At 40.6% G+C, this 23,412-nt stretch overlaps 1 protein-coding gene across 4 annotated transcripts in view; it reads right to left on the bottom strand.

The window, feature by feature from the left end:
* The window catches only part of usp47 (ubiquitin specific peptidase 47), a 153,324-nt gene that overhangs the window by 56,337 nt on the left and 73,575 nt on the right, over positions 1-23,412 (bottom strand). For all 4 annotated transcript variants that reach the window (XM_078549357.1, XM_078549354.1, XM_078549355.1 and 1 more), the window contains 10 exons: positions 18,021-18,134; positions 17,154-17,304; positions 13,606-13,702; positions 12,508-12,653; positions 12,294-12,373; positions 10,942-11,091; positions 7,959-8,054; positions 7,722-7,874; positions 3,929-4,096; positions 1,156-1,287 (listed from right to left, as the gene is read on the bottom strand). In XM_078549357.1, the coding sequence (XP_078405483.1) occupies positions 1,156-1,287; positions 3,929-4,096; positions 7,722-7,874; positions 7,959-8,054; positions 10,942-11,091; positions 12,294-12,373; positions 12,508-12,653; positions 13,606-13,702; positions 17,154-17,304; positions 18,021-18,134 (1,287 nt within the window). The remainder of the gene's footprint in view (positions 1-1,155; positions 1,288-3,928; positions 4,097-7,721; positions 7,875-7,958; positions 8,055-10,941; positions 11,092-12,293; positions 12,374-12,507; positions 12,654-13,605; positions 13,703-17,153; positions 17,305-18,020; positions 18,135-23,412) is intronic.

Raw genomic sequence — 23,412 nt, 5'->3', positions numbered from 1 at the left:
CCCCCTCTCATCATCAGCAAATCTCTCAGCACAGAAGAAACTCATTCAACCAGCACTTTGGTACAGCAATCCAGTTAATCCTATCCACCTGCATTTTCCCCATGGCTTTGCAAATGCTTTCTTTAGTATTTATCTAATCCTCTTTTCGAAAATTACAATTGAATCTGCTTCCAACACTCTTTCAGTTATGAAATCAAAACTCCATAAAGAATCAAAGATTGCAGAAGATGCAGATGCCTGCAGATCTTCAACTCAAATGCATTACAGCAGTAGCACCTTCCTTACTGAGAAATGAACATGTGCTTATTCAACAATTGATGTGGAGTCTAATGTTCTTCTCCTCCCCTTACTACTTATCTCCTAAAGTGGCAAGCAACACCAACTTTTCTCCTCTGACAACACTTCAGAACCTCACTGTTAATGTGTGAGCTGCAACAGTGAGTGTCAGTATGATATTTGATAGTGGGAGTTCCAATACAATGGCAAGGGATTCATTTATCGCCCATCTCTAATAGCCATCAAGAAGACGGTGGTGAGCCAACTTCCTGAACCTCTGCAGTCCACCTGGTGTAGGCACACCCATAGTGCTGTTAGGGAGGGAGTATGTTCTTCTAGATAGCAGAGGTGGTGGGTTTGAAAGGTAGCAGTGGGGCCCAGGGAGCTGCTGAGGCGGCAGTATTGGCCGGGGAGCCGAGGCCACAGTGCGGCCAAGGAAGCCAGAGATTGGGCCTGCAGTGTACCTCTGCACAGCATCCCTACTCCTGATTGCTAAGCAGAAACTCCTAGTTAGATGTGAGGATACCCAGAGAGTGTGGGATTGTGTCTGATTATGATATCCCCAAAGCCAATAAATGCTATGTCTGGGCTCAGTTCTGAAAAATGGCAACTTGAGTGCAGCTAATTCGTAACTTGAGCCTCCAGCTTTAGAGGAAGCATGAAGTGTATGAGGGGACAGGCAATTAACTGCCTCCAAGTTATTTATTCATTGAATACAAAACTGTTACATATTTGCATTGCTAGAAGGGTTTGGCCACTACAATGCAATCACATAACAAAAAAATCCTAAACCATGTTTAGGAAGGATGTTCCATCTATAAAACAAGTTTGAATAATACATAAACCGCACCATGAAATACTTATCAAATACTTGCATACCCTGCTAACGTGCTGGTCATTGAAACTGTACCACTGTCCATCACTGAATGATTTAATACAGGCATAGTAATGTCCACCAGCAGCACTCCCTGAATGAACCATAACCGAGAAGAGCTCGTAAATCCAGGTACCCTGAAAAAATAAGAGTCGTCAAGAAACAAACTGGGCGGGGAGAAGAAAAGGACTAAAATAAATAACTTATTTATATAGCACCTTTAACACACAAAACATCTCAAGATGCTTCACAGGGGCATTACCAAAAAACAATTTCACATAAAGTGGTTTCAGAATAGGTGACTAAAAGCTTGGTTCAAAGAGGTAGATTTTAAGGAGCATCTTAAAGGAGGAAAGGTTTAGGAAGGGAATTCCAAAGCCCAGGCAGCTGAAGTCACCAATGGTGGTGCTATTAATAAAATCAGGGGTGAGCAAAAGGCCTCTGTTGGAGGAGCGCAGAGATCTTAGAAGATTGTAGGGCTGGAGGAAGTTACAGAGGTAGAGGTGTGAGACACTTGAAGGGTTTGAAAACAAGGTATTTCTGGAACATTGTGCTGCTTTTTTTTTAGAAGGTATTGTAGTTTCAAAAAAAATTTGTATGGCAAGAGGGTGCACTTGAAATACTGATAATATTCAAACTGGCAGAGTGAAGGTCAAGAGCAGACTGAACAGGGGTTTTGTAACTTAAGAGTTTTGATAGAATGGAATGAATCTGTGCCCTCTAGTTACCTAACCTCCCACAACTGGAAACAGCTTCTTCTGGTTTATTCCGTCAAAACCCCTTAAGGTACAAAAAAATCCCAAAGCATTTCACAGACACATCACCAAAAAATAGATGCGGGAAAAGATCTGTGAGGTAGGAGCATAAGGAAATTATAGCAACTCATTTGTTAACCAGTGAGTTTCAAATGTTTTCCTTTTAGGTGGGCCTCTGTTAATAACCATACACTTCCAGGGTTTTCTGTTGATTTTAACATGCTCACTGGACATTGAGGGAAGCAGCTACTCAAAGGCAAGTCATGTCAATGATGATGGAAACATTGTTTTTAACAAAGCAACCAAAACAATGGGCTAGCAAATGAACAAATACAGAAAAAGGACTGGATTAATGATGGTGAAACTGTCAATGTTCACCATTATAACCATCTGAAACTGTCAGCCACTTTTGGAGATTGCACATGCTTAATAACCGCCGAAATTCAAATGATATTGTCAGTGGCTCTATGTTTCTCCATAGGATGTGGTGAGACCCCCACAGAAAGCAGTCAATTAGAAATCAGTGAACTGATAAGAACTTGTCCCTTTACGTTATTAGTCTCACTGTAAAAACACTTGGAATAAATTGCACTTTGTTGAACGAGGCATGGGTTTTTAAACAGTATGTGAACTTCGTCATTACTGCTAAATACTCTCTCTGGCCCTGAAAAACTAATTTTACATTTGTGGAACGTAAAATTCTTCGATTATGAATTAAAAAATCATATTTTATGTTTTCTTTCAGAAATCATTTATGATATTTCATCTTCTACTTTAATCCCAAGTGTATGTCCCAATCATTTATTTTGCGCTCCGTAAAATTTTATTTAAAAGTGAAAAATTCAGTGCATTTTACTTCCTGGTTTTCTGTCAGTGAGAATACTTCAATGTGATTGGCTGTTTACCCTGCTTGCTGACATCACTGTTGCTGGATGCTCGGAGATCCCCTTGACATGCTGCTAGATTCAAACTAACGGCATCACAAGATCCTTGTGGGCAACTTTTTTTGAGGTCAGCAGCAAGCGCCTTGCTTCACCGCTGACCGTGAAATCCAGCCAAGAATAGAACAGTGATTTGCTGGAACAATGTGCATACTATGCACATGGTATGCTTGGTCCCACAGTACAATGTAAGAACTGATACGAAGTAATATGTTACGTTGTCAAAAAAAATTTGTAGAGTTAACAAATATGTAAAGCCCACAATAATGAAACCATCACCTTAGGGTGTCAGCTGTAGCTCAGTAGTTAGTACTCTTGCCCGAATCAAAAAGTTGTGGGTTCAAGTCTCACTCCAGAAATCCAAGCACAACGTTGAGACTGACACACTCAGTGCAGTGCTAAAGGAATGCTGTGCTATAAAAGGTACCCTCTTTTCTGTCTGCCCTCTCACCTGAATATAAAAGATTCTAAGTCTCTATTTCGAGGAAGAGGAGGGAAATTCTGTAGGGCGCTCTGGCGAACATTTATCTCTCAACCAAAATTGAATAGATTATCTGGTCATTATCACAATGCTGGTTGTAAGGGCATCCTGTGTGAAAATTGGCTGCTATGTTTCCCTTCCAACAGTGACTACACTCCAAAAAGTATTCAATTGGCTGGAAAGTCAAAAAAGGCATTGCAGAAATACAAGTATTTCTTTCTTTTATATATTTACAATTCAAGTCTGGTGGTACACTTCTAAGCAAAGTCACTCTGGAAATCTGTGCATTGCACACCATGAAGAAGGAGGAAGTTTGGCCAATCAGAAAAAACTGTCGACTTCTCACATCTGCATTCCTCCCGGGGCCAGTTGGGGGGGAGGAAATCACCAGAACAATTAGTCAAGCGACCTGTTTTCACACTGGAACAATCCAGAATCCTGCTGGATTAAACAGGAGCAGGAATGTTTCATTTAAAAAATGGTATACAGGAACAGAATGTGACATTGATCAATCTACTTTTTCATAAAAATTTAGAAAGGACAGGAATATCACTCCTGTTGAAGTAAATCCCATAACAAGATCGCTGATCATACCATGTACCTTTTCGTTCCCTGCCTTTGAGGTTTTTTCACCCCCAGTGTTATTCTCCAGGCAGATCCCTTCATCCACAACATCATCGTTTGAGAAGTCATTGCTCATCTGGTCACTGTGACAACTCCCTTCGTTCTCAGCACCGCTATCCGTGCAGCTCTCAGTCTGAGGAGATTTCTGTGGAAACAAAATGTCTCGAATAGATCAAACAGAATTAGTTTGCTGGCCTCCTAGACCTTCTCACCCCATCCCTACATTGACACTGCACTGTGACAACATATGTTCCTGTATACCATTTTTTAAAAGAAACATTCCTGCTCTTGTTTAATCCAGCAGGATTCTGGATTGTTCCAGTACTTTTCAGCTGTCTTAGGTTATGCACTACAGAATTCCCTCCCTAGACCCTTCGGTTTCCCACCTCTCTGCCCTCCTTTAGGAAGCTCTCTGAAAGCCCACCTTTTGGTTAGCCCTCTTCTAATATCTCCTTCTTTGGCTCAGCATTCATTTTTAAATTATTACACTTCTGAGAAGCACCTTGGGAAGTTTTTTCTAAATTCAGCCTGCTATATAAATTGCAAGTTGTTGTTCAGGAAGGAAATGTGGTTGAGTTGGATGGATTGTGCAGAATTGCAATGTATTCTTGTACGTTCACCAAAAGAAAGATGTGCAGCAGTGTGGTGATGGTTATGGTGTTGAACTAGCAACCCAGAGGTCATCAGTTGGGTGGCAAGTTGTAGAACTGAGTCTAATAAATCTGATAATTTTTGGGCTAGCACCAGGAGAAAATCAACCATGAAAGATACCAGATTGTCGTAAAAACCCAACTGCTCCACACCTCATCCAGCCCTGCATTACGTGACTCATTGAGTCAGGCGGTTAGATACTGAGAGGATGCTTCCCCTCATGGGGGAAATCTAAATCAAGGGGGCAGAGTTTCAAAATAAGGGGTCTCCCATTTAATTCTCCAAGGATTGTTAGTCTTTGGCATTCTCTGCCCCAGCAAGCAGCAGAGGTTGGGTCATTGAATGTATTCAAGGCTGAGTTAGACAGATTTTTGATTGACATGGGAGTCAAGGGTTATGGGAGACAGGCAGGAAAGTGGAGCTAAGGCCACATCAGATTAGCCATGATTTTATTTACTGGGTGGAGCAGGCTTGAGCAGCCAAGTGGCCCAGTCCTGCTCCCATTTCTTATGTTCTTATATTCAACCCAATACCGCCTTTGCTGGGTCATTGAAAGAGCTTTCCAATTACTCTCATTCCCCTGTCTTTTCCTAAATCTTTTCCCCTTCGTGTATTCCCATTTGAAAGTTACTAAATCTGTTTCCAACACCCTGTCACTTTTTTTTGTTACTCTAAAGTGGGCTAGAAGGCCAATCAACTCTCAGGGTAAAAGGGTCAAGCAAGAAATGTGATCTTGTCAGGTATGGCCCACATCCTGACAGGATGGGTGGAGAGTTTGTTTCATGCACTAACCTGACCACAGTGATTAGTCTAAGCTTACAGTCACAAAATATCAGGTTGCAAAATGTGACATGATTTAATGGAAATAGCTAAGAATGCAACTCAATAATGAGATGACTGAACACTGCATCAATGGTCCAGTTTGCTAGGCTTTTGCTGACAAGAATGTGTAGGTATAGGTCTGGCTATTACCATTTTATTCTGAAGATCAAGGGCTTGTGCCTGTGCTATCTGGACACACAATCTTTTCTTTTGCAGTTCTCTCTCTCTCTCTAAGTACAGTATGGTAGAATTACAGTCAAAAAAAACATTTAAAACCATGCCCGCAGTTAGTATGTTATTGGTAGGTATCAGAATACACGGAGCATTAAATGCAGGTGAACTTAAAGCTCCTACATTATTGACAGGTAATTAGTCTAACTTACCTGCTGTGACATTGCAGCATGGTTTAGATGCCAGGAATAAAAACAGAAAATGCTGGAAACATTCAACATTTGTGCAGAGAGAAACAAAACCAACACTTGAGGCCAGAACAGATCTGAAAGTTAACCGACCTAAACAGGTGGGCTGGATTTCCCGCAGATATCGCGACCACAACATTGGGACCAAATAGGGATCAAGAGTCTGCGCTTGCTGGCAGCGAGGCCGGTTCAGCAACCTTCTAGGAGGTAGCCTCCTAATTGACTGCCTCCGCATTTGCTGTCCTATGAGCGATCGTGGGTGGGCTTCTGATGCTGCAGTCCCAAGAGGGCAGTGATTCTAGAGCCTAAGCAGCCACATCAGGTGAGATGGGTGCTGCTGAGGCAGGTCGAAGACCATGAGGAGGCATGGATTCAATTCAATAATTATGAGGACCATCAGTTAAGGCCCCTCAGAGGGGAGGGGAAGCCCTTCTATTGGAATAGTTTAAGTCATGGCTGTGGCCTTTCCTGCCCGCAGCCTCTGATTCCAATTCCCAGGCTGTCTCCATTGAGCTCAGATGTGGCGGCATGGGAGTGAGGGAGGCATGGCTCCACCAGCAGCAAAATAACAGAGAGGCTGCAAAATCACTCCCAATTGGGGCATTAAATATCTTAACTGGCTTCCTACCTCTGTGGAAATGCAGCTTCCCCAGTGGCTGGAATGCATCATGGAGCCATCCCAACACAGAGCCCTCCTATTTTCCCTTGCACCGCCTCCTAGTCTTTCATGACAAAGCTGGGAAAATTCATTTTCTCTTTCTTTCCCCACTGATGCTGTCTGAGTGTTTCCCCAGCTGAGTATTTCCAGCATTAATTTTCAACTTCCATTCTCCGTAGTATTTTGCTTTGGTGTGATGGCGGGTCCTTTTAAGCCCACTGCTCAAGCAATTTCTACCTCAACCTTTGGGATGGATTAGAACATGGAATATGCCCTGAGGTGTCCAAAATGTAATCAGTGCTAGCAGAAGGAGTTTGCAGATTGTCAGGCACCCGTGAGTTTCCAGTTCCATATCAAAAAAAAATTATCCTTTTTGTACATGGATTGCATAACTGGACATTTGGCCAAACAGGGCCATGACATTTTAAAATATCCCGCACAAGTCAATTCCCACCACTTTTCATCTCACCCTGTCCTTCTATTCCTTTCTCCCTCTTCTATTTATCTTGTTTCTTTTTAAATGCATTTATGTTATTCACCACAATTACTCCTTGCAATAGCATCTTCCATATTCTCACATTCTCTGGAGTACATCCAACATATAGCATACCACATTCTTACAAAAACTGAATTTTTTTTTTTAAAAGGTCCTCTCAATGTTTTGTTAAAAATTGAAATGACCTTCTCCAAGGTTTTTGCGAAGTAAGCTATTCACAATTATCATGCTTTCTGTTAATTGTGAAACCATCTAAGGTGGTCTCTTCAAAATAAAAGAATTATATAATCTACAGCATGAGGGGATGTCATTTTAACAGTCTGGACATCCTCATGATTGAGGGTCTTTAAATGCCCCTTTTTTGTATGCAAGTTCCACGTCATTCAATCAACATCACAAAAACAGATTATCTAGCAATTATCTGACTACTGCATGTGGGATCTTGCTGCGCATAAATAGGTTTCTATATTTCCAACATTACAAAGGTGACTACACTTCAAAAGTGCCTCTGGCTATAGAACACTTTTGGATGTCCTGAGGTGTTGAAAGAAACTAGAAAAAAACAAATTCTTTCTATCTTTAGTACCTTTACTTTCATGCTTTTTGTTCTTTCCTAATTTTAGCTTCTGCAGTTGGCATCTGAGCTGTGTTATTGGGAAGGATCAGAGCCTTGAAACTGTTGGACCGTGTCTAATAACCAAGCCTTCAGCATTATTGCACATACCTCCTCTTCTACATCTATGAAAGGACTCATGTCGAGCTCAGCTGGAAAGGTCATTCGGTCATTCAGCTTAATCCTGTGCATCGTGGTATAGTCAAAGTCAAAGCGCTTCAGTTGCAGTGTCAGTAAGTATGGGAAATGCAGGAACTTCAGACCCTTTAGAAAAAGAATGCAAGTCACATTCTGTTCAACATTTCTTGAAAGCACAATGGTCAGTTTTCATCACTCCAAAACTATTACCTTGCGCGCATCACATTTTTTCTTGCAGCGTTCACAGAAATATTGATTGGGGCCATCCAAGGTTTCAGGCTGGACAAACGCTTGCAACGCTTCTTCCTAGTGTGAGAACAAACAAAGATAAATAAAAACAACACTATGGGACCCTATCAGTTTCAAACCTTCCTGCACATTCAAATCAAATCTTCTTTCGTCAATAAAATGAGGTTTATATAAAGAAAGGAATAAGGTTTTGCTCATGCAGACAGTTTCTTTCAATTAAGTAGGTTAAGGAAGAGCAGAGGTCCTTATTTTAAGAACACCTTCAGTCTGTCCGCAAGCATTATCCAGACCTCCCTATCGCTTGCCATTTCAACACTCCACCCTGCTCTCATGCCCACATGTCTGTCCTTGGCTTGCTGCATTGTTCCAGTGAAGCTCAACGCAAACTGGAGGAACAGCACCTCATCTTCCAACGAGGCACTTTACAGCCTTCCAGACTGAATATTGAGTTTGACAATTTTAGATCTTGAACTCTCTCCTCCATCCCCACCCTCTTTCCGTTTCTTCCCCCTCCTTTTTGTTTTTTCCAATAATTTATATAGATTTTTCTTTTCCCACCTATTTCCATTATTTTTAAATGTATTTCCACCCATTGTGTATCTATACCTTTTATGGCCTTTTAGTATTATTTCACCCCACCCCCACTAGAGCTATCTGTACCTTTCTTGTCCTGCTCTCTTAATTAGCACATTCCTTTAGATAATATCACCACCTTCAACACCTTTTGTCTGTGACATCTTTTGGTTATCTCCTCCTATCACTGGCTGCTTGTCCCCCAGCCCCTTTAAACCAGCTTATATTTCACCCCTTTCCTATTTTTAATTAGTTCTGTTGAAGGGTCATGAGGACTCGAAATGTCAACAGTGCTCTTCTCCGCCGATGCTGCCAGACCTGCTGAGTTTTTCCAAGTATTTCTGTTTCTGTTTTTGTTTTGGATTTCCAGCATCAGCAGTTTTTTTATCCTTATTTTAAGTTGTGCAAGGACAGATCTAGGTTAGATGTCAGGATGTGGTTCTTTGCCTAGAGAATAGTGGTTCTCTGGAACAGGTTGCCAGCTCATGCCACGGATACTGATTTGATGAATTCCTTCATGCAGGAGCCGGGCCTGTCTCTAGCTTGGATGGACATCATCTCCTACAAGAGAAAGGTACTGCAGGGAATTCAGGGCCAGTGTGATCTTCTGGACTAGTTTTGTTTGCCTAAGGGAATCAAGAGGAATTTTCCAAATCTCTTTTCCTTAACTGGCCAGGACTTTTGTCTGATTTTCACCTCTCCATTGAGATCACCTGGTCTCGGGTGGGGTGGGCAGTGTATATATTGTGATACACAAGGCATCGAAGCTGTGTGGGAAATGTTAGACGAACCATGCCTGTTTTCTCTTATTGTTCAAATGTTCACAGAATCTTAATGGCACAGAGGGAGGCCATTCGGCCCATTATATAGATCAGTCCATTGTAATGTCAGACATGAACAATCTCTGGTTCTCCTCAAATTTGATTCTTGGCAAGATTGCCAGAAGAATATCTCTCAGCTCAACTTGTATGATCCATTGGTTACTTTGTTACTCTATACTTAACCATTCTAACACAATCCTGGCCAACCTCCCATGTTCTACCCTTCATAAACTTGCGGCCATCCAAAATGTTGATCCTTGCATGCTAACACACACCAAGTCCCATTCTTGCAACATTCATATTCTTGCTGAACTACAGTGGTTCCCAGTTAAGCAATGTCTCGATTTTAAAATTGTCATCCATGTTTTCAAATACCTTCATAACCTTCCCCTCTCCATCCCTGCTAACTCCTCCAGCTCCACAACATTGAGATATCTGCACTCCTCTAATTCTGGCCTCTTGAGCATCCCCAATTTTAATCATTCCATTATTGGTGGTCCCACCTTCAGCTGCCTGGCCTCTAAGCTCTAAAATTCCTTACCTAAACCTTTCTATCTCTCTCTGCACCTTCAAGGCACTCCATAAAGCCTACTTCTTCGACGAAGCTTCTGGGCACCTGTCCTAATATCTGCTCATGTTGCTTGGTGTCGAATTTTGTTTGATAACGCACCCATTAAGTGCTGAGATGTTTTATTATGTTAAAGGCGCTATATATAGGTAGGCTCTTGTTGGAAGTGTCAAGACTGCTCAGTTAGTGGCTTTTGTGTGACTAAGGTGTTGTGGGTTCTAAACCCCTTCAGGACTTGAGCTCATAATTTAGGCTGACACTCCAGTGCAGTATTATAGGAATGCTGCATTCTCTGAAGTACTATCTTTTGATTACATTGAGCCTAGGGCCTGTTTGCCTGCTCAGCTGAACATAAAACTCCCAAGGGCTTTATTTGAATACGAACAGGATAGTTCGTCCAATGTCCGCCTAACATCTATCTCTTGATCGATATCACCAAAACAGATTATCTGATCATTTATCTCGCTGCTATTTGGGGGATCTTGGTGTGTGCATACAGCTGACACGTTTGCCCATATAACAATAGTGAGAATATTTAATAACAGAAATAATTAATTTGCTAGGACATCCTGAGGACATGAAACATTATATAAATTCAAGCTTGCCTTTATTTTATTGTTGATTGGTTTCATATTCCTATTTTTATTTTGTATGCAGGTTGCAGTCAACATTCTATAATATTCATCTACATTATCTGTTTATGGTGAATATTTCACATCTCATTACTTGGAAAATGGTAAAATTTTCCATTTTAGACATGTAGTACCAGAAAAAACACATGCAGATAAAGTCACTGTTTGGAAATTATAAATTTTGGTTTTGGTGCCAACTACCCAACTTTCAAGAGTTCAATTGAAAAAAACAGTTTTGTTAAGAAATTTCATTAGTCCAGCCCTGTTGCATGGCCTCATCATCGAGTGCCGCCTTGGGCGTATGGCCTCATCATCGAGTGCCACTTTGGGCAACAGAAATGGACACCTACCACGCTGTTAAATGCCAGATTGGAGCCATATGGTCTGATAACCAGTGGGATGTCAAGGTACGTATCGATTCTCCAGCTCTCATAGCCACACTCCAGACACTTAACATAGTCCTTCAATTTCCCTTGGTACAACTGGTTAATGAGGTCAGCCTGAAACAGGAGGCACAACTTAAGGTTTCTTGGAATAAACACTAAAGCACAGCTGAAATTTAGTGCAACACAGTTACACTTCCACACATTCTATAACTTCAATTCTACAGCAGCAAATTGCAGTGGGGAAGTGTGAGATTAATGCTTGTACCTAACAATATCAATTAAGTAGAGTCAGAATTCTGCAAGATTGGCTTCATAGTTTGTGATTTAAAAATTAGGTCTTTAAAGGCTCTTTCCAGAAGAATGGCAGCAAATATTTGCATTTAAAACATTTAATTCTCTTTTAGGCATCAGTATGGTTCAGTGGTAACAGATGGAGAATGCAGACTCTGAAAATCCAAAACTTAAAAGGAGGAAAAACACCTTTAAAATAAAAACAAAAGGAGTAAATTTAACCATTTCTACAAAGCAACAACCCATAAATATTTTGCCAAAATTCTGCTTCCTCATTTAGCATAGGGGCATAAACTGATGCTGGACCTGGTTCAATGGAAAAGGCTCTTGCCTTGCAATCAGAAGGTTCTGGGTTCCAGGTCGTACTCCAGAGACTCGAGCACACAATCAAAGCTAACACTAGTGGTGCAGTGCTACTGATTGGGTGCTGCACTGTCAAGAGGTGCCAACTTTCAGTGAGACAGAGCCCCGTCTTCCCTTTCAGGTGTATGCAAAAGATCTGATGACCACTATTTGAAGAGCAGCAGGGCAGGTCTCCTGGTGTCCTGTCCAATATTTACCCCTCAACCAACATCATTAAAATAGATTGTGGGGCCTTGCAGTGCACAAATTGGGTGCAGTGTTTCCTACATTACAATACTTCTAAAATACTTAGGTGAGAAGTGACTTGAAATGTCCTGTGGTTGAAAGAGGTGTTATAAATGCAAATTCTTTAGTAGAACTTCTGGTTTTCAAAAATACATAATCCAAAAAAAGTTAGTTAAAAGACAAAAAAAAAATCACACTTTCAAAGTTGGACTAATAGCTTGCTTATAACTCGATACTGCAATTTCTAACAGCAATACCACAGTGTAAAGGTCACAGCTGTGTCACAGCTTTTAAATTGCAGTAACATAAATACTACTCTGAATTTTACCTGTCACAATAGAAACAGTATGAAAGAAAGAAAATTGTTTCATCCTGGACCCCGTCAAGTAAGGCCAGGCCTATCAGTTGATATTTTATTAAAATGAATATGGAGTTACCTGCTCAGTATACTTCCAGTTCTGTTCCAATGCATCAAACATGACCCTGCACAACTCTTGGACATCGTGCTGCTGCCAGGCTAGTGAGGAAAACAGTAGTAATTAGGCCTTAACAAGCCACATTAAAAGCTTAACTACTAAACAACTTTGAGAATATTTTCTTCCCCCTTGCAGCTTACACATAAGAGTACATTAGCCCTAAAATCCAGCTAACCTTCACTGCTATCCCAGCCAAAGCTTCGGGTCACGTCTGTTGTTTCCACTGCTCTTTTCTTACTAGTTTGTAACAAGACGAACAACCTTTGAAGTTGATAAGGAATACTGATCACTGGATCTTCATCGCATTCTTCAAACTCCCATCTGTGAATACATCCACACAGGAATAACTTGTAACATATTGAAAGACAGCTCCACGCATCCACTAGAAAATTAACATTTAAAAATCATTAGGTCAGAACCTTCAGGGCTCAGAATTCATCCTCTTATGAGAGGTCAGTCAAGGTGTTTCTTAATACTGCTAGCTGAGGGGCTACTGGTAAAAGATACAGCTCTGGGAAGCACTGATAAAAGTACAATTATGATATTCATGCCAACCAATTAATACAGTTTTGATTAATAAATTTGTTGAAACAATATAAATATGTGCTATTTTACAAGATGTGGTATATTACAGTCATCTCTGGGTCCGAACTAGCATTATGACAGAGTTGGTTTCTCAGGATCTTATGTTATAAAATTAAAATTACATATCGTCAACAGTAAAACACCAGTGGGAAGTGAAATGTTTCTTCTCCGAAGCAGTTTTCCTCTTAGCCCTCTCATCCAGAGAGTTTGTTCTACATTGGTAAATACTTAGTTTAAAGAAAGGGTATTCAAACTGCACCCCCGTGAGCATCTCTAGTCCCTGGGCCCTGAAAATTGACCCATCATAACCCAAACAATTCTGTTCCATTTCTCAAGTGTGAATTTTGTGGGCCTGGAAGTTTAGAAAGGGCTGTTCTCCTGTGGCTTCTGGTGGATAAATCCTAAATCAGAATGATGAGATCTGTTGGCATCCACAGGTTAATGGGAGCATTAACTTAATATGTGGCCCTAAGGCTTCGTGACATGTACGCAGGGAGCTCATGATGACAAAAACTTGGGTATTTCTGTTCCAGAGCAAGTCCAAGTTCAGATATTGATTACAGATCAAGATACAAATCAGTGTCTTCAAATTCTCCAGTGTTATAGCTACAGCACTGCCTTGTGCTTAAATGCCTAATTATATTCTGTTTCTGGCAATGCATACAGAAATTATTAAGTGAGTCATTACTTGTACAGTGCATTCCTAAACTCAGGAGTCATGAAGAGCGTCTGCAGCAAGCTGTTCAGGTAGCAGGTCATAGCTTGGTTTACCAATCCAACATATCCTACAAGAAACAGAATTTCATCAGTCATGGTTCAAATGTTAAATTCACTGAAAATAACTTTTCCCTTAATATTTTTGAATTAATTCTCAGGATATGGGCATTGCCAGCAAGGTCAGTATTTACTGCCCATCAACATTACCAAAACTATGACTATGCACAATTCTGCGCACAAGTCAGCTTCACTAAAAACAGATGATTTGGTCATTGCTGTCTGTGGGAGCTTGCTGTGTGCAGATTGGCCTAGATTACAACAGTGACTGCGCTTTAAAAGTGGTCCATTGGTTGCAAAACACTTTTGGGATGTCCAGAGGTCATGAACGATGTTATTTAAATGCAAGTTTTCTTTCTTTCACTAGGAGTTGAGGGTGAGTAAAGACTTGTGAAAGATTGCATTTAAAAGACAAATTTTTCCACCAGTACTTTTGTTCAAAGTATTCCATCATCTCTTTCTTCCAAAATACAGACCTAGCAGCCAATTTGAAGTTTTACTATTTCAAATGTAGAAAATACTATCAACCGGACATTTGTTTCTCTACTTTCCTCTTCAGCCACTCCAGTGATATAAGTTATGGGGATGTTCATGTAGCAAAGCACATCGCTGGCTTCTGTGGGAGCTTACGCTTTGAACTAGTCTGAGGGTCATGTCAAAGCTGCCCAATCCTGTTGTCATATACCAGCTAACAGGAGTTAGCTGTTAGAAACAATCGTTCTGACTGCCAATCATGCTACCTTGCACCAACAGACATTGCCCATCCAGTACGTACAGACACACACGCCCCCTTCTCTGTAACACTAGTCCCAATAGCAAGAAACCCCAAGGAGTGTAATGGCAGTCTAGATGAAAACTAAACTAACTTTGAATAATAAAGATAGGGGCAGTAGCAGGATAATGTGGAGAGGGCTTTGAAGGAAATGTGTATCCATGCCTAGACATCACTCCTGCTTTGACAACATCAAATGAACAATTTAATCCATTTTTTCATACAGTCACATGGCATCCAGATTTATCACTTCAGCAGATTTATAAAAGAGTCAAGTTTCAAAGTATCTCTGGATATATACATTAATGGTTCAGGCATCAGGTCATGAAATGTTTAAGAACAAAACAGTTTTCCCTCATCAGGAATGCAAAATCATTTCAACGGATGTAGGTAAAACATATCTATGGATTAAAAAAAAATGTTTTGACTTGAGGGAGTTCAGCAAACCCGCACTCAAGCGGGTTCTTACAGTTTTAACAGCTAAACTCTGGATGAATTCACCTGCTTGTAATTATCCAATAGGTAAGCCAAAAGTTTTTTTTTAATCTTTCCAACTTTGGGAAGAGGTTATCTTATTTTTTAATGATTCCATGCAGCAAAATTCTTCCGCCACTAGATGATGCTCTCATTCTTTATGAATACCACACTATGTGATATAAAGAGAACTATAAAGGTGTCTGACAGTACTTCTATTGGCACTATTTTTAGTCGCATTACTGAATAGAGATGCCAACTGCTCCAACTTGGAATCCTGACATCTTTCACTGAAACTAAATAGTCACCAAGCCGCATGATGCATCATCTGGCTACAGTGGGTCTGAGAGTTCAACATGCCACACTTAGTTCAGATCTAAATAACATTGTAAAAAAAAGAACAAAGACTTGCACTCATTTAGCATCTTTCACGACCGCAAAGCACTTCACAGACAATGGCGTGCTTTGTGAAGTGTAGTCATTGTTGCAATATAGGAATCGTGTGCACAGCAACGTGATAATGACCAGATAATCTGTTTTTGTGATGTTGATCATGGGGTAAATATTGGCCAGGGCAAAGGAGAGAATTTTCCTGTTCTTGTCTGAATTAGTCGTTGTTGATCTTTTAGGCCCACCTGAGGGGGCAGATGGGTTCTCAATTTTACATCTCATCTATAAGCAGAAAAGGTTTTTCCGCATGGTTTTATTTATGCAATGCATCAAATAGGAACACTTATTTACACAAGAGATAACAGAACCATAATAACTAAGCGTTGAAGTGCTGTCTTTCAGAGGAGATATTAAACTAAAGCCTGTTAAAGCAGATGCAAATGATTCCATGGTACGATCTGACCAGCAGGAAGTTCTTCACTCACTCACTCCCCTCCCCATCCCATGTCCTGTCCAGCATTCGTCTTTCAGCCAACACTGTCAAAACAGCTTTACTGGTCATTTATTTTATTGCCATCCATGGAATGTTGCCATTCACAAACTGGCTGCCATAGCAGTGACTGTGTGTCAAAAGTAATTCATTAGCTGTGAAGTGCTTTGGGACAACACATGGACATGAAAGTTGCTATATTAAGGCATGTCCTTTTTTATTAGAAAATCATGCGGGACAGCTTTTCTCAACACAGACTGAGCCTCCAGGAGACTGTCGTTCAAACACAGACATGCTGCATTCCAAGCAATGCTGCCCCAATTTTACTTCATAAGCAGCTATGGATCTTTATTGATCCAGTCAGGGTTTTAGTGGGATGGAAGATTGGTCTTTCCCACTTCCAACTGCTGCTCTTGAATCCCTTTGAAAGTTAACTCCTGGATGTTGGATATACCAATCTTGCTTCAGTGTAATGATATACAACGTACTACACACTCACAGTATGAACTAACGATTCTTCTAAAACAGAGTAAATAGCTCTTTCTTATAAGAGTACAAGATTCAATAAACTTCACTTAAATCAAAAGCAGTATTAATAAACCATGGTTTCTACTATGTAAGTCAAGGCACCAATGAATGGAAAATATACAGCAAATTTCTCCCTTGAAGTGAGCAAAGGTAGCAAACACTCGTGGGCACACACAAAAAAAAGTTGCGAATGATCTAGTCTGCGACTTAAAACAGATCAATCGAAGAGCAGGAAGCAACTGAGACTGTGTATAATCACACAATTCTGTTGATGGCATTTCATCTCTTGTAATAGCATGCTATCCAGGAACAGAACACAATTGTCAGGCTACCATGAGAAAATAACCACTCACTGTCCATACTGACAGAACCTGGCTGGTACAGATACAAACTGCATCTCTATCTTCATACCAATAGCTGAATAAAATACACCCACTTGAAGCAAGTTTAAAAAAAAATAAAAGTCTTCCACATACATAAATAAATTTAAATGAACCAAACAATCACCATACAAGGAAGCAGATCCAAGCAGGACAACAAGATAAAATATTTTAACAGCCTGAGCACTCAGAAAAAAAGGGTCTTTCACGAGTGAATCATGCCAGAAACTCAAGGTTTCTGGGAAAATCCACATGGATTACCCAGATTTGTGCTGGTCCCATGCCTTAATTAAATTATACAATTTTAAGTAGGATTTTCATCCAATCAGAATTTCTCTCCAGCCATTTAAACATTCACTTTATTTTCAAATTCGTGAAAAAAAGGCTTTCAGACAGAGGACATCTGCTGTCCAGTACTCATCACTCACCAGTTTCTGATTTTCCCAGGACAGGAGAGTACGAGTAATTCTGACTACTGTATTCTCCACAGCCCATGGTGCTTTCCCTCAGCTGAGGACCAATAATCCTTTCCTGAGTGCTGTCATCATGTCCACTGCTTTCTGCTGTACCAGACTCATCCTGTAGAGATATAGTATACTCAAGTTATATACTTTCTTACTGGCCTACAAATGATTAAGACCAACAACAACAAAACTGATGATGCACAGCAATAACTAAATTACAGAAAATCATCACTGTATAAATTCGGAACTAAGAGTTTTTTTTGTAATCCACAGAATTTCTAGCATGTGGTTGTTACATTTTATCATTTGACATTTCGTGAGCATTTTAAAACAAAGCAGCAATTCAGAAATAAAGTTCCTGTCATTTATCAGGTACACACTCTGTTCTCCAGCCTGACAAACAGATCATGCCAGTTTTAATGGAGTAACTTTGAGGCTAGTAGTTATAATGTTGTTCCTCTTATGGGACTTTTTCTCCCCAGAATGCGTGTATTCAAAACAGCAGCTACCAAATAGATGAGCTCTCTATCTCTTCCCCCAGCATGTGCAATCTTTAACAATGTACACAAGCTGAGAAAATATCTCACTTGGTTTGAGTGATATAGGCAAACTGCACAATTAGATTTCTCCAGTTCTCAAAGCTCTGCATATGCAATGAACACTTCGAAGACTTTGTATGGTTTACTTGTTGGTATCAGTAGGAGCCACAAAAACACAAATTACAGGAGGACAGTTTTGTTTTGAGGAAAAGCCTATCGTAACTGGTAAAGCTGAACAAAATTCTAAATGTCAGCTAGGATTAACATTAGGTTACAGAGCAAGTCCACCCACCGATGCAAACTGGGGCTGTTCACCATCTTTATCTGTGAGATGAAGAAAATTTTTCTTTCCTGGTTCAAATCCAGAATCAGAGAGAGATTTTGCACTAGTGTAATCCAGGGGGCTCTGAAACAAGACAAAATAAAGTTCAGGTTTAGACAACCATAAAGGGAGCGCAGGAACACAGAGACCTGGAGATGCTTATGCACAAGTCATTGAAGATAACAGGACAGGTTAACAAAGCAGTTAAAGTATTTGGGATCCTGGGCCTTACAAATACAGTAAAGTCCCGTTGAGTCAAATCCCTGGCGATCTGCCCACAAATCTGTATTAAATGGAGCTTTGTGATAGCCAAGGAGGCCCTATTCCATAGAAAAGTTACAGCACAGGAGGCCATTTGGCCCATCTTGTCCATGCCAGCCCGAGGACACCCAGGTGCCCTTTCTAATCCCACCTTCCTGCACCTGGCCCATAGCCCTGCAGCTTACAGCACTTTAGGTGCAGATCCCGGTACTTTTTAAAAGAGTTTAAAGTTTCTGCCCCTACCACCAACTTGGGCAGCGAATTCCAGACACCCACTAACCTCTGCGTAAACAAGTTCTTCCTCATGTCCCCTGTATACCTTCTGCCACTTATCTTGAATCTATGTCCCCTGGTTCTAGAATTCTCCATCAAGGGAAATAATTTTATCCTGTCCACTCTATCTATTCCCCTCATAATTTTGTATACCTCAATCAAGTGACCTCTCAGCCTTCTTTGTTCTAAGGAAAATAACCCCAACCTATCCAATCTCTCCTCGTAGCTACACTTTTCTAACCCTGGCAACATTCTCGTAAACCTCCTCTGCACTCTCTCCAGAGCTATTACGTCCTTCCTGTAATGCGGTGACCAGAACTGCACACAATACTCCAGCTGTGGCCTCACCAGTGTTTTATACAATTCCAACATTATATCCTTACTTTTATATTCTATACCTCTGCCAATGAAGGAGAGCATTCCATATGCCTTCTTTACATCCTTGTCTTCTTGAACTGCTGCCTTCAGGGACCTGTGTACTTGTACACCAAGATCTCTCATGTCATCTACCCCTCTTAGTATATTCCCATTTATTGTGTAATCCCTGTAACCGTTTGACCTCCCTAAATGTATGACCTCACACTTCTCTATGTTAAAATCCATCTGCCACTTAACCGCCCGCTCCACCAACCCATCTATATCATTTTGGATTCCCACGTGAATGCATCTCCATGTAGCCTGATGTGCCTACAAATGCAGCCTATGTTAAAAACAATAGCTTTAAAAGCCAAATTAAAACGAAGTAAAGCAGCAAATGTATAAAAAAGCCTTCATTCAAGTTGTTCACATTTTTTCATGACCTGACCTTGCAAAAGGCCGGAGCTTTGCACTGAAAAACATAAGAAGTTAGTCCTGGAAAAAAACCATAATCTTTTTCTGTTTAGCGTGCCATCTTCGGACATATGCAATGCAATCCACCATGTTGTTAATGCAGTCAAATATGTTTTCGTGCTGCAATGCAAAATCCCAGAGCACCTCAACAGCCTTTGCAGCATTGGTTCTGATTGGTCAGTGCAGTTATATGACAAGCTTAATCAAGTTTGGCTAATCCAGAGTTACCAGTGTGAAATTTGGCTTATGACTGGCATCATTCTATGGGATTTGCTATACTGCCGGCAGAAATAGTTGACTACTTCGATATAACCGGAATTCTGTGTCATCCAAGTTTGAACCTTTTTATCGCAATTATTATTATTTAGCAAATGCGAATTCCCGGAGCCAAACGATCACCTCCTCATTAGCTGAATTTAAGGTGATTAGTCTGCTACTTCGTCTGTAGAGGGGACATTGCTTCGTAATGTGCAGCATCGTTTGTGTCTCTCCACAAGTGCATCAGGGGTTTGTACGGAGGCCCCAGCGGTGAAGGTTGGTTGCACAGGGACCCTGGCTTTTTCGCAGTGTGTCTAGAATTTGGTGTGCACTGCCTGATGCAATGGTGGATACAGGTTCAACAGCAGCCTTCAGAAGGGAATTGGATAAATGCTTGAAGCAGAAAAAAATTGCAGGAATATGGGAAAAGAGCTGGAGAGCGGGACTAATTGGATTGGTCTATGAAAGACCCAGTGCAGACTCAAAGGGCTGAAAAGTCTCCTTTTGTGCTACATTGTTCAAAGATTTCATGATTGAAGAATCTTTGGTGGTGTCAGAAAATTAATAAACTAAGGTGAGTTCAATGTTAAGGAGCCAAGGGGATATTGCAATTTCTGTGCAAAAGGGCCTCTGTACAATTCCTATTGTTATGACCGCTAGACTTTATAAAATGGTTGTTTTAAACTGCTTCATTTAATTCAAGACAAAATGGAGTATTGGGGGAATCAGACCTCCCATGGGATCTGCTTGGAGATAAGCCCATGTGACCTAAGTCTGCCTGGCGACAAACACACCCGACCAGAATATTATGGAGACACTAACTCAAATTGAAACTGATTCAAAGTCATGTGCAAATTTTAACATCTAGACATAAAGGAAGCAGCAGCTGGTCTTACTGCTGCCCAGACTAATAAGATTCTCAGAGCAGTGAGTTTGAGGGTTTTGAAGACGATGATCCACAACAGGTGCTGCTATGCCAGGCAGAAGAGAAGGACTGCTTTTGGGTAACAACCAATCGGAGAGCTGGTGAGGATAGAATCCCTGTTTGAGGAATCAGGACTGTGAAGAGTTCAAGACCACAGAATCACCAGAGGGTACTTTGCAACAGGAAGTCCATTTGATTATGCTCAAAGGGTTGAGCTTAAAACGCCTTGTTTAAAAGAACACCAGAGGATTCATCCTGGTGAAGCAGGAAAAAGGGACCCTGGTAGTGCCATGAAGAGCTAAGCACTTTAAACTCAAGGCTATATGACTACATTGGAGAGTGCAGTGTAGTGTATACACGCAGCTTGGAGTTTTCCATTGTGTTAATAGGAATGCCTTTGCTGCGGTTTACTGTATTAGTTGCCTACTAAGTAGTGCTTAGTCTATATTGATTTGTGCGTTTGTCACAGTAAAAGTCTTAAAACGTGAAATCTTCTGTGATCCTTTGAGTTTGTCATTGGGAAAATCATATCACTTTTTAAAAAAGTTATTGGTCTCTACAGGGATTCTTGGTACTTCAATATACTTTGGAAGTTCTACAGAAACATTTTTCATCTTTTCATAGTAGTTTACTTCTGTTGGTACAAAGTCATCCATTAATGGGGTGATGAGGAGGAATAGCATATTACCTGATAGTTTAAATTAAGTGATTATAAGGAAGCTGTGCATGAAAATGCTACAGAAATATCAAACAGAAACCCATCCTAAAACAGTAAAGCAATTATTGAAATATGCGTGGCTAAAACTTCAGCACTGCACAAGCTGCAAAACACAAAATTCAGTCCTTTTGCAAAATACTTGGATTGTGGTTTGTTTCTGAATTTCAATGGTCAAGAGCCATTTGAGTCAAGGGGTTTGAATTAAGTAGCAAATGTTCACCACATTTCATTGGAAGGCTTTTTAAAGACTATTTAAGTTCAAGTTAACTGATGAAACAAATTAAGCAACTTTGAATCAAGGGTAGACTTTTAATTTCCTTTTCACAGCTGTTAAACTTCTGCAGTTCAAATTGGAGACAATAAGGTGTGTCGTAAAAACAGGGTTTCACCAGAAGAATGCAGTTTATTAGTTTTAAATTATAAACCAAGCCTGCTATATTTCAAGAAACCATATGCAAAAATAAATTCAACCTCTCGTACGTGATTACAAAAGGCCTTGTTCAGAAAGAAAGCTCGTCCTTCATCATTACCTTAAGCTTATTCAATATCTAGCTCAATTTCACATTCAGAAAGAGTACAGTGTAAGTTTTACAGTTTCTAGAAACAGGAGGGTTGAACAGCAGTTTATTAGCTAGGTCTCAATTAAGCTCTTGGCCAGTGCTCTCTCAGGAGGGGAATTTCTTCTGCGAGCTTTACGTCACAGAATTGTAAATCCATTTTGAAAAATCAAACCCCAATCTCACTACACTGCACTCTTCAATGTAGTCATATAGTCTTGAATTTAAAATCCAAAGCTCTTCATGGCTCTACCAGAGGGAATCTTCCACTAGGGCACAAGCCGAGGCTTGGGGTTACTGGGAGAGGGCTCCTGGGATTGAAAACAAAAACAGAATTACCTGGAAAAACTCAGCAGGTCTGGCAGCATCGGTGGAGAAGAAAAGAGTTGACGTTTCGAGTCCAACATGACCCTTCAACATTCAACCCTGTTGAAGGGTCATGTTGGACTCGAAACGTCAACTCTTTTCTTCTCCACCGATGCTGCCAGACCTGCTGAGTTTTTCCAGGTAATTCTGTTTTTGTTTGGATTTCCAGCATCCGCAGTAGCTTTTTGTTTTTAACTCCTGGGATTGAAGTTCATTAGAGAGACACCAGTATCAGGGAACAACGCCGTTCAGCAGCTTCTAAGCACAGAGAGGTAATTTGAAGATCTTCAGGGTGGAGGGGGAGGAGAGTATTGGAGACAGAAGCCTGGGGAACAGTAGCGGATACAGAGGCTGGTAGTTTGCTGTGTTACTGGGACCTAGCAGTAAAGAGTGGAGGTGTTACGGTCTTCTATTTTAGTTGTGTCAGCATCACAAACTTATATCCGTATTCTGCCAACATTTATATGAGTAGTGCTAGCTAAATCAGGCATGACTCGCTTAAAAGGTAGTCCTGATAATGAAAACTTTTAAATGGAAGTAATCCAAAGATGGGTCTTGAAGATTTCAAGTGATGGGGGTGTGACTATTTCCTTTGACAGCTTGTTCCATTGTGGGATTGTCCTGGGAAGAAAGATTGTTGACACACGGTCTTGGAGACAAATAGCCTATGTAGTTTGTGTGGATGGCTACCTCGTGTTTTATCATTGCCAAGGGCACCAGGTACTTGTTTCTGTCAATTCCCACTAGTCCATTCCATATTTTATAGAACATTTCATAGAACAGGTCCGTCTATTTTTTCCCTCTTTTGCTGTAGCGATTCCCATTCCAAATCTTTGATGAGGAATGTGACACCGGTGTATTTCCCATAATGATTCATGCAGAATTGAGCAGCATGTCTTTGGATTGCTTTAATCTTATTTATATCTCTCACCATATAAGGATTCCACACACAACTTACATACTCCAGGACTGGACGAACAAATGTTTGGTAAGCTATAACTCTGATATTATTGTTACAATACCAAAGATTCCTCCTCAGAAATCCAAGAACCCTGTTTGCTTTATATGTTATCTGCTGACTGTGGAATCCCCATTGAAAATTGTTTTTAAGATGCACTCCCAGGTATGGTTGTGTAATCTACCTGTTAGAAATTTTGATTACAGAACTTAAAG

Source organism: Cetorhinus maximus, chromosome 9 (assembly GCF_964194155.1).
Source record: "Cetorhinus maximus chromosome 9, sCetMax3.hap1.1, whole genome shotgun sequence".
In the NCBI taxonomy this organism is placed as follows: Eukaryota; Metazoa; Chordata; class Chondrichthyes; order Lamniformes; family Cetorhinidae; genus Cetorhinus; species Cetorhinus maximus.
This window is presented reverse-complemented; position numbering and strand designations above follow the sequence as displayed.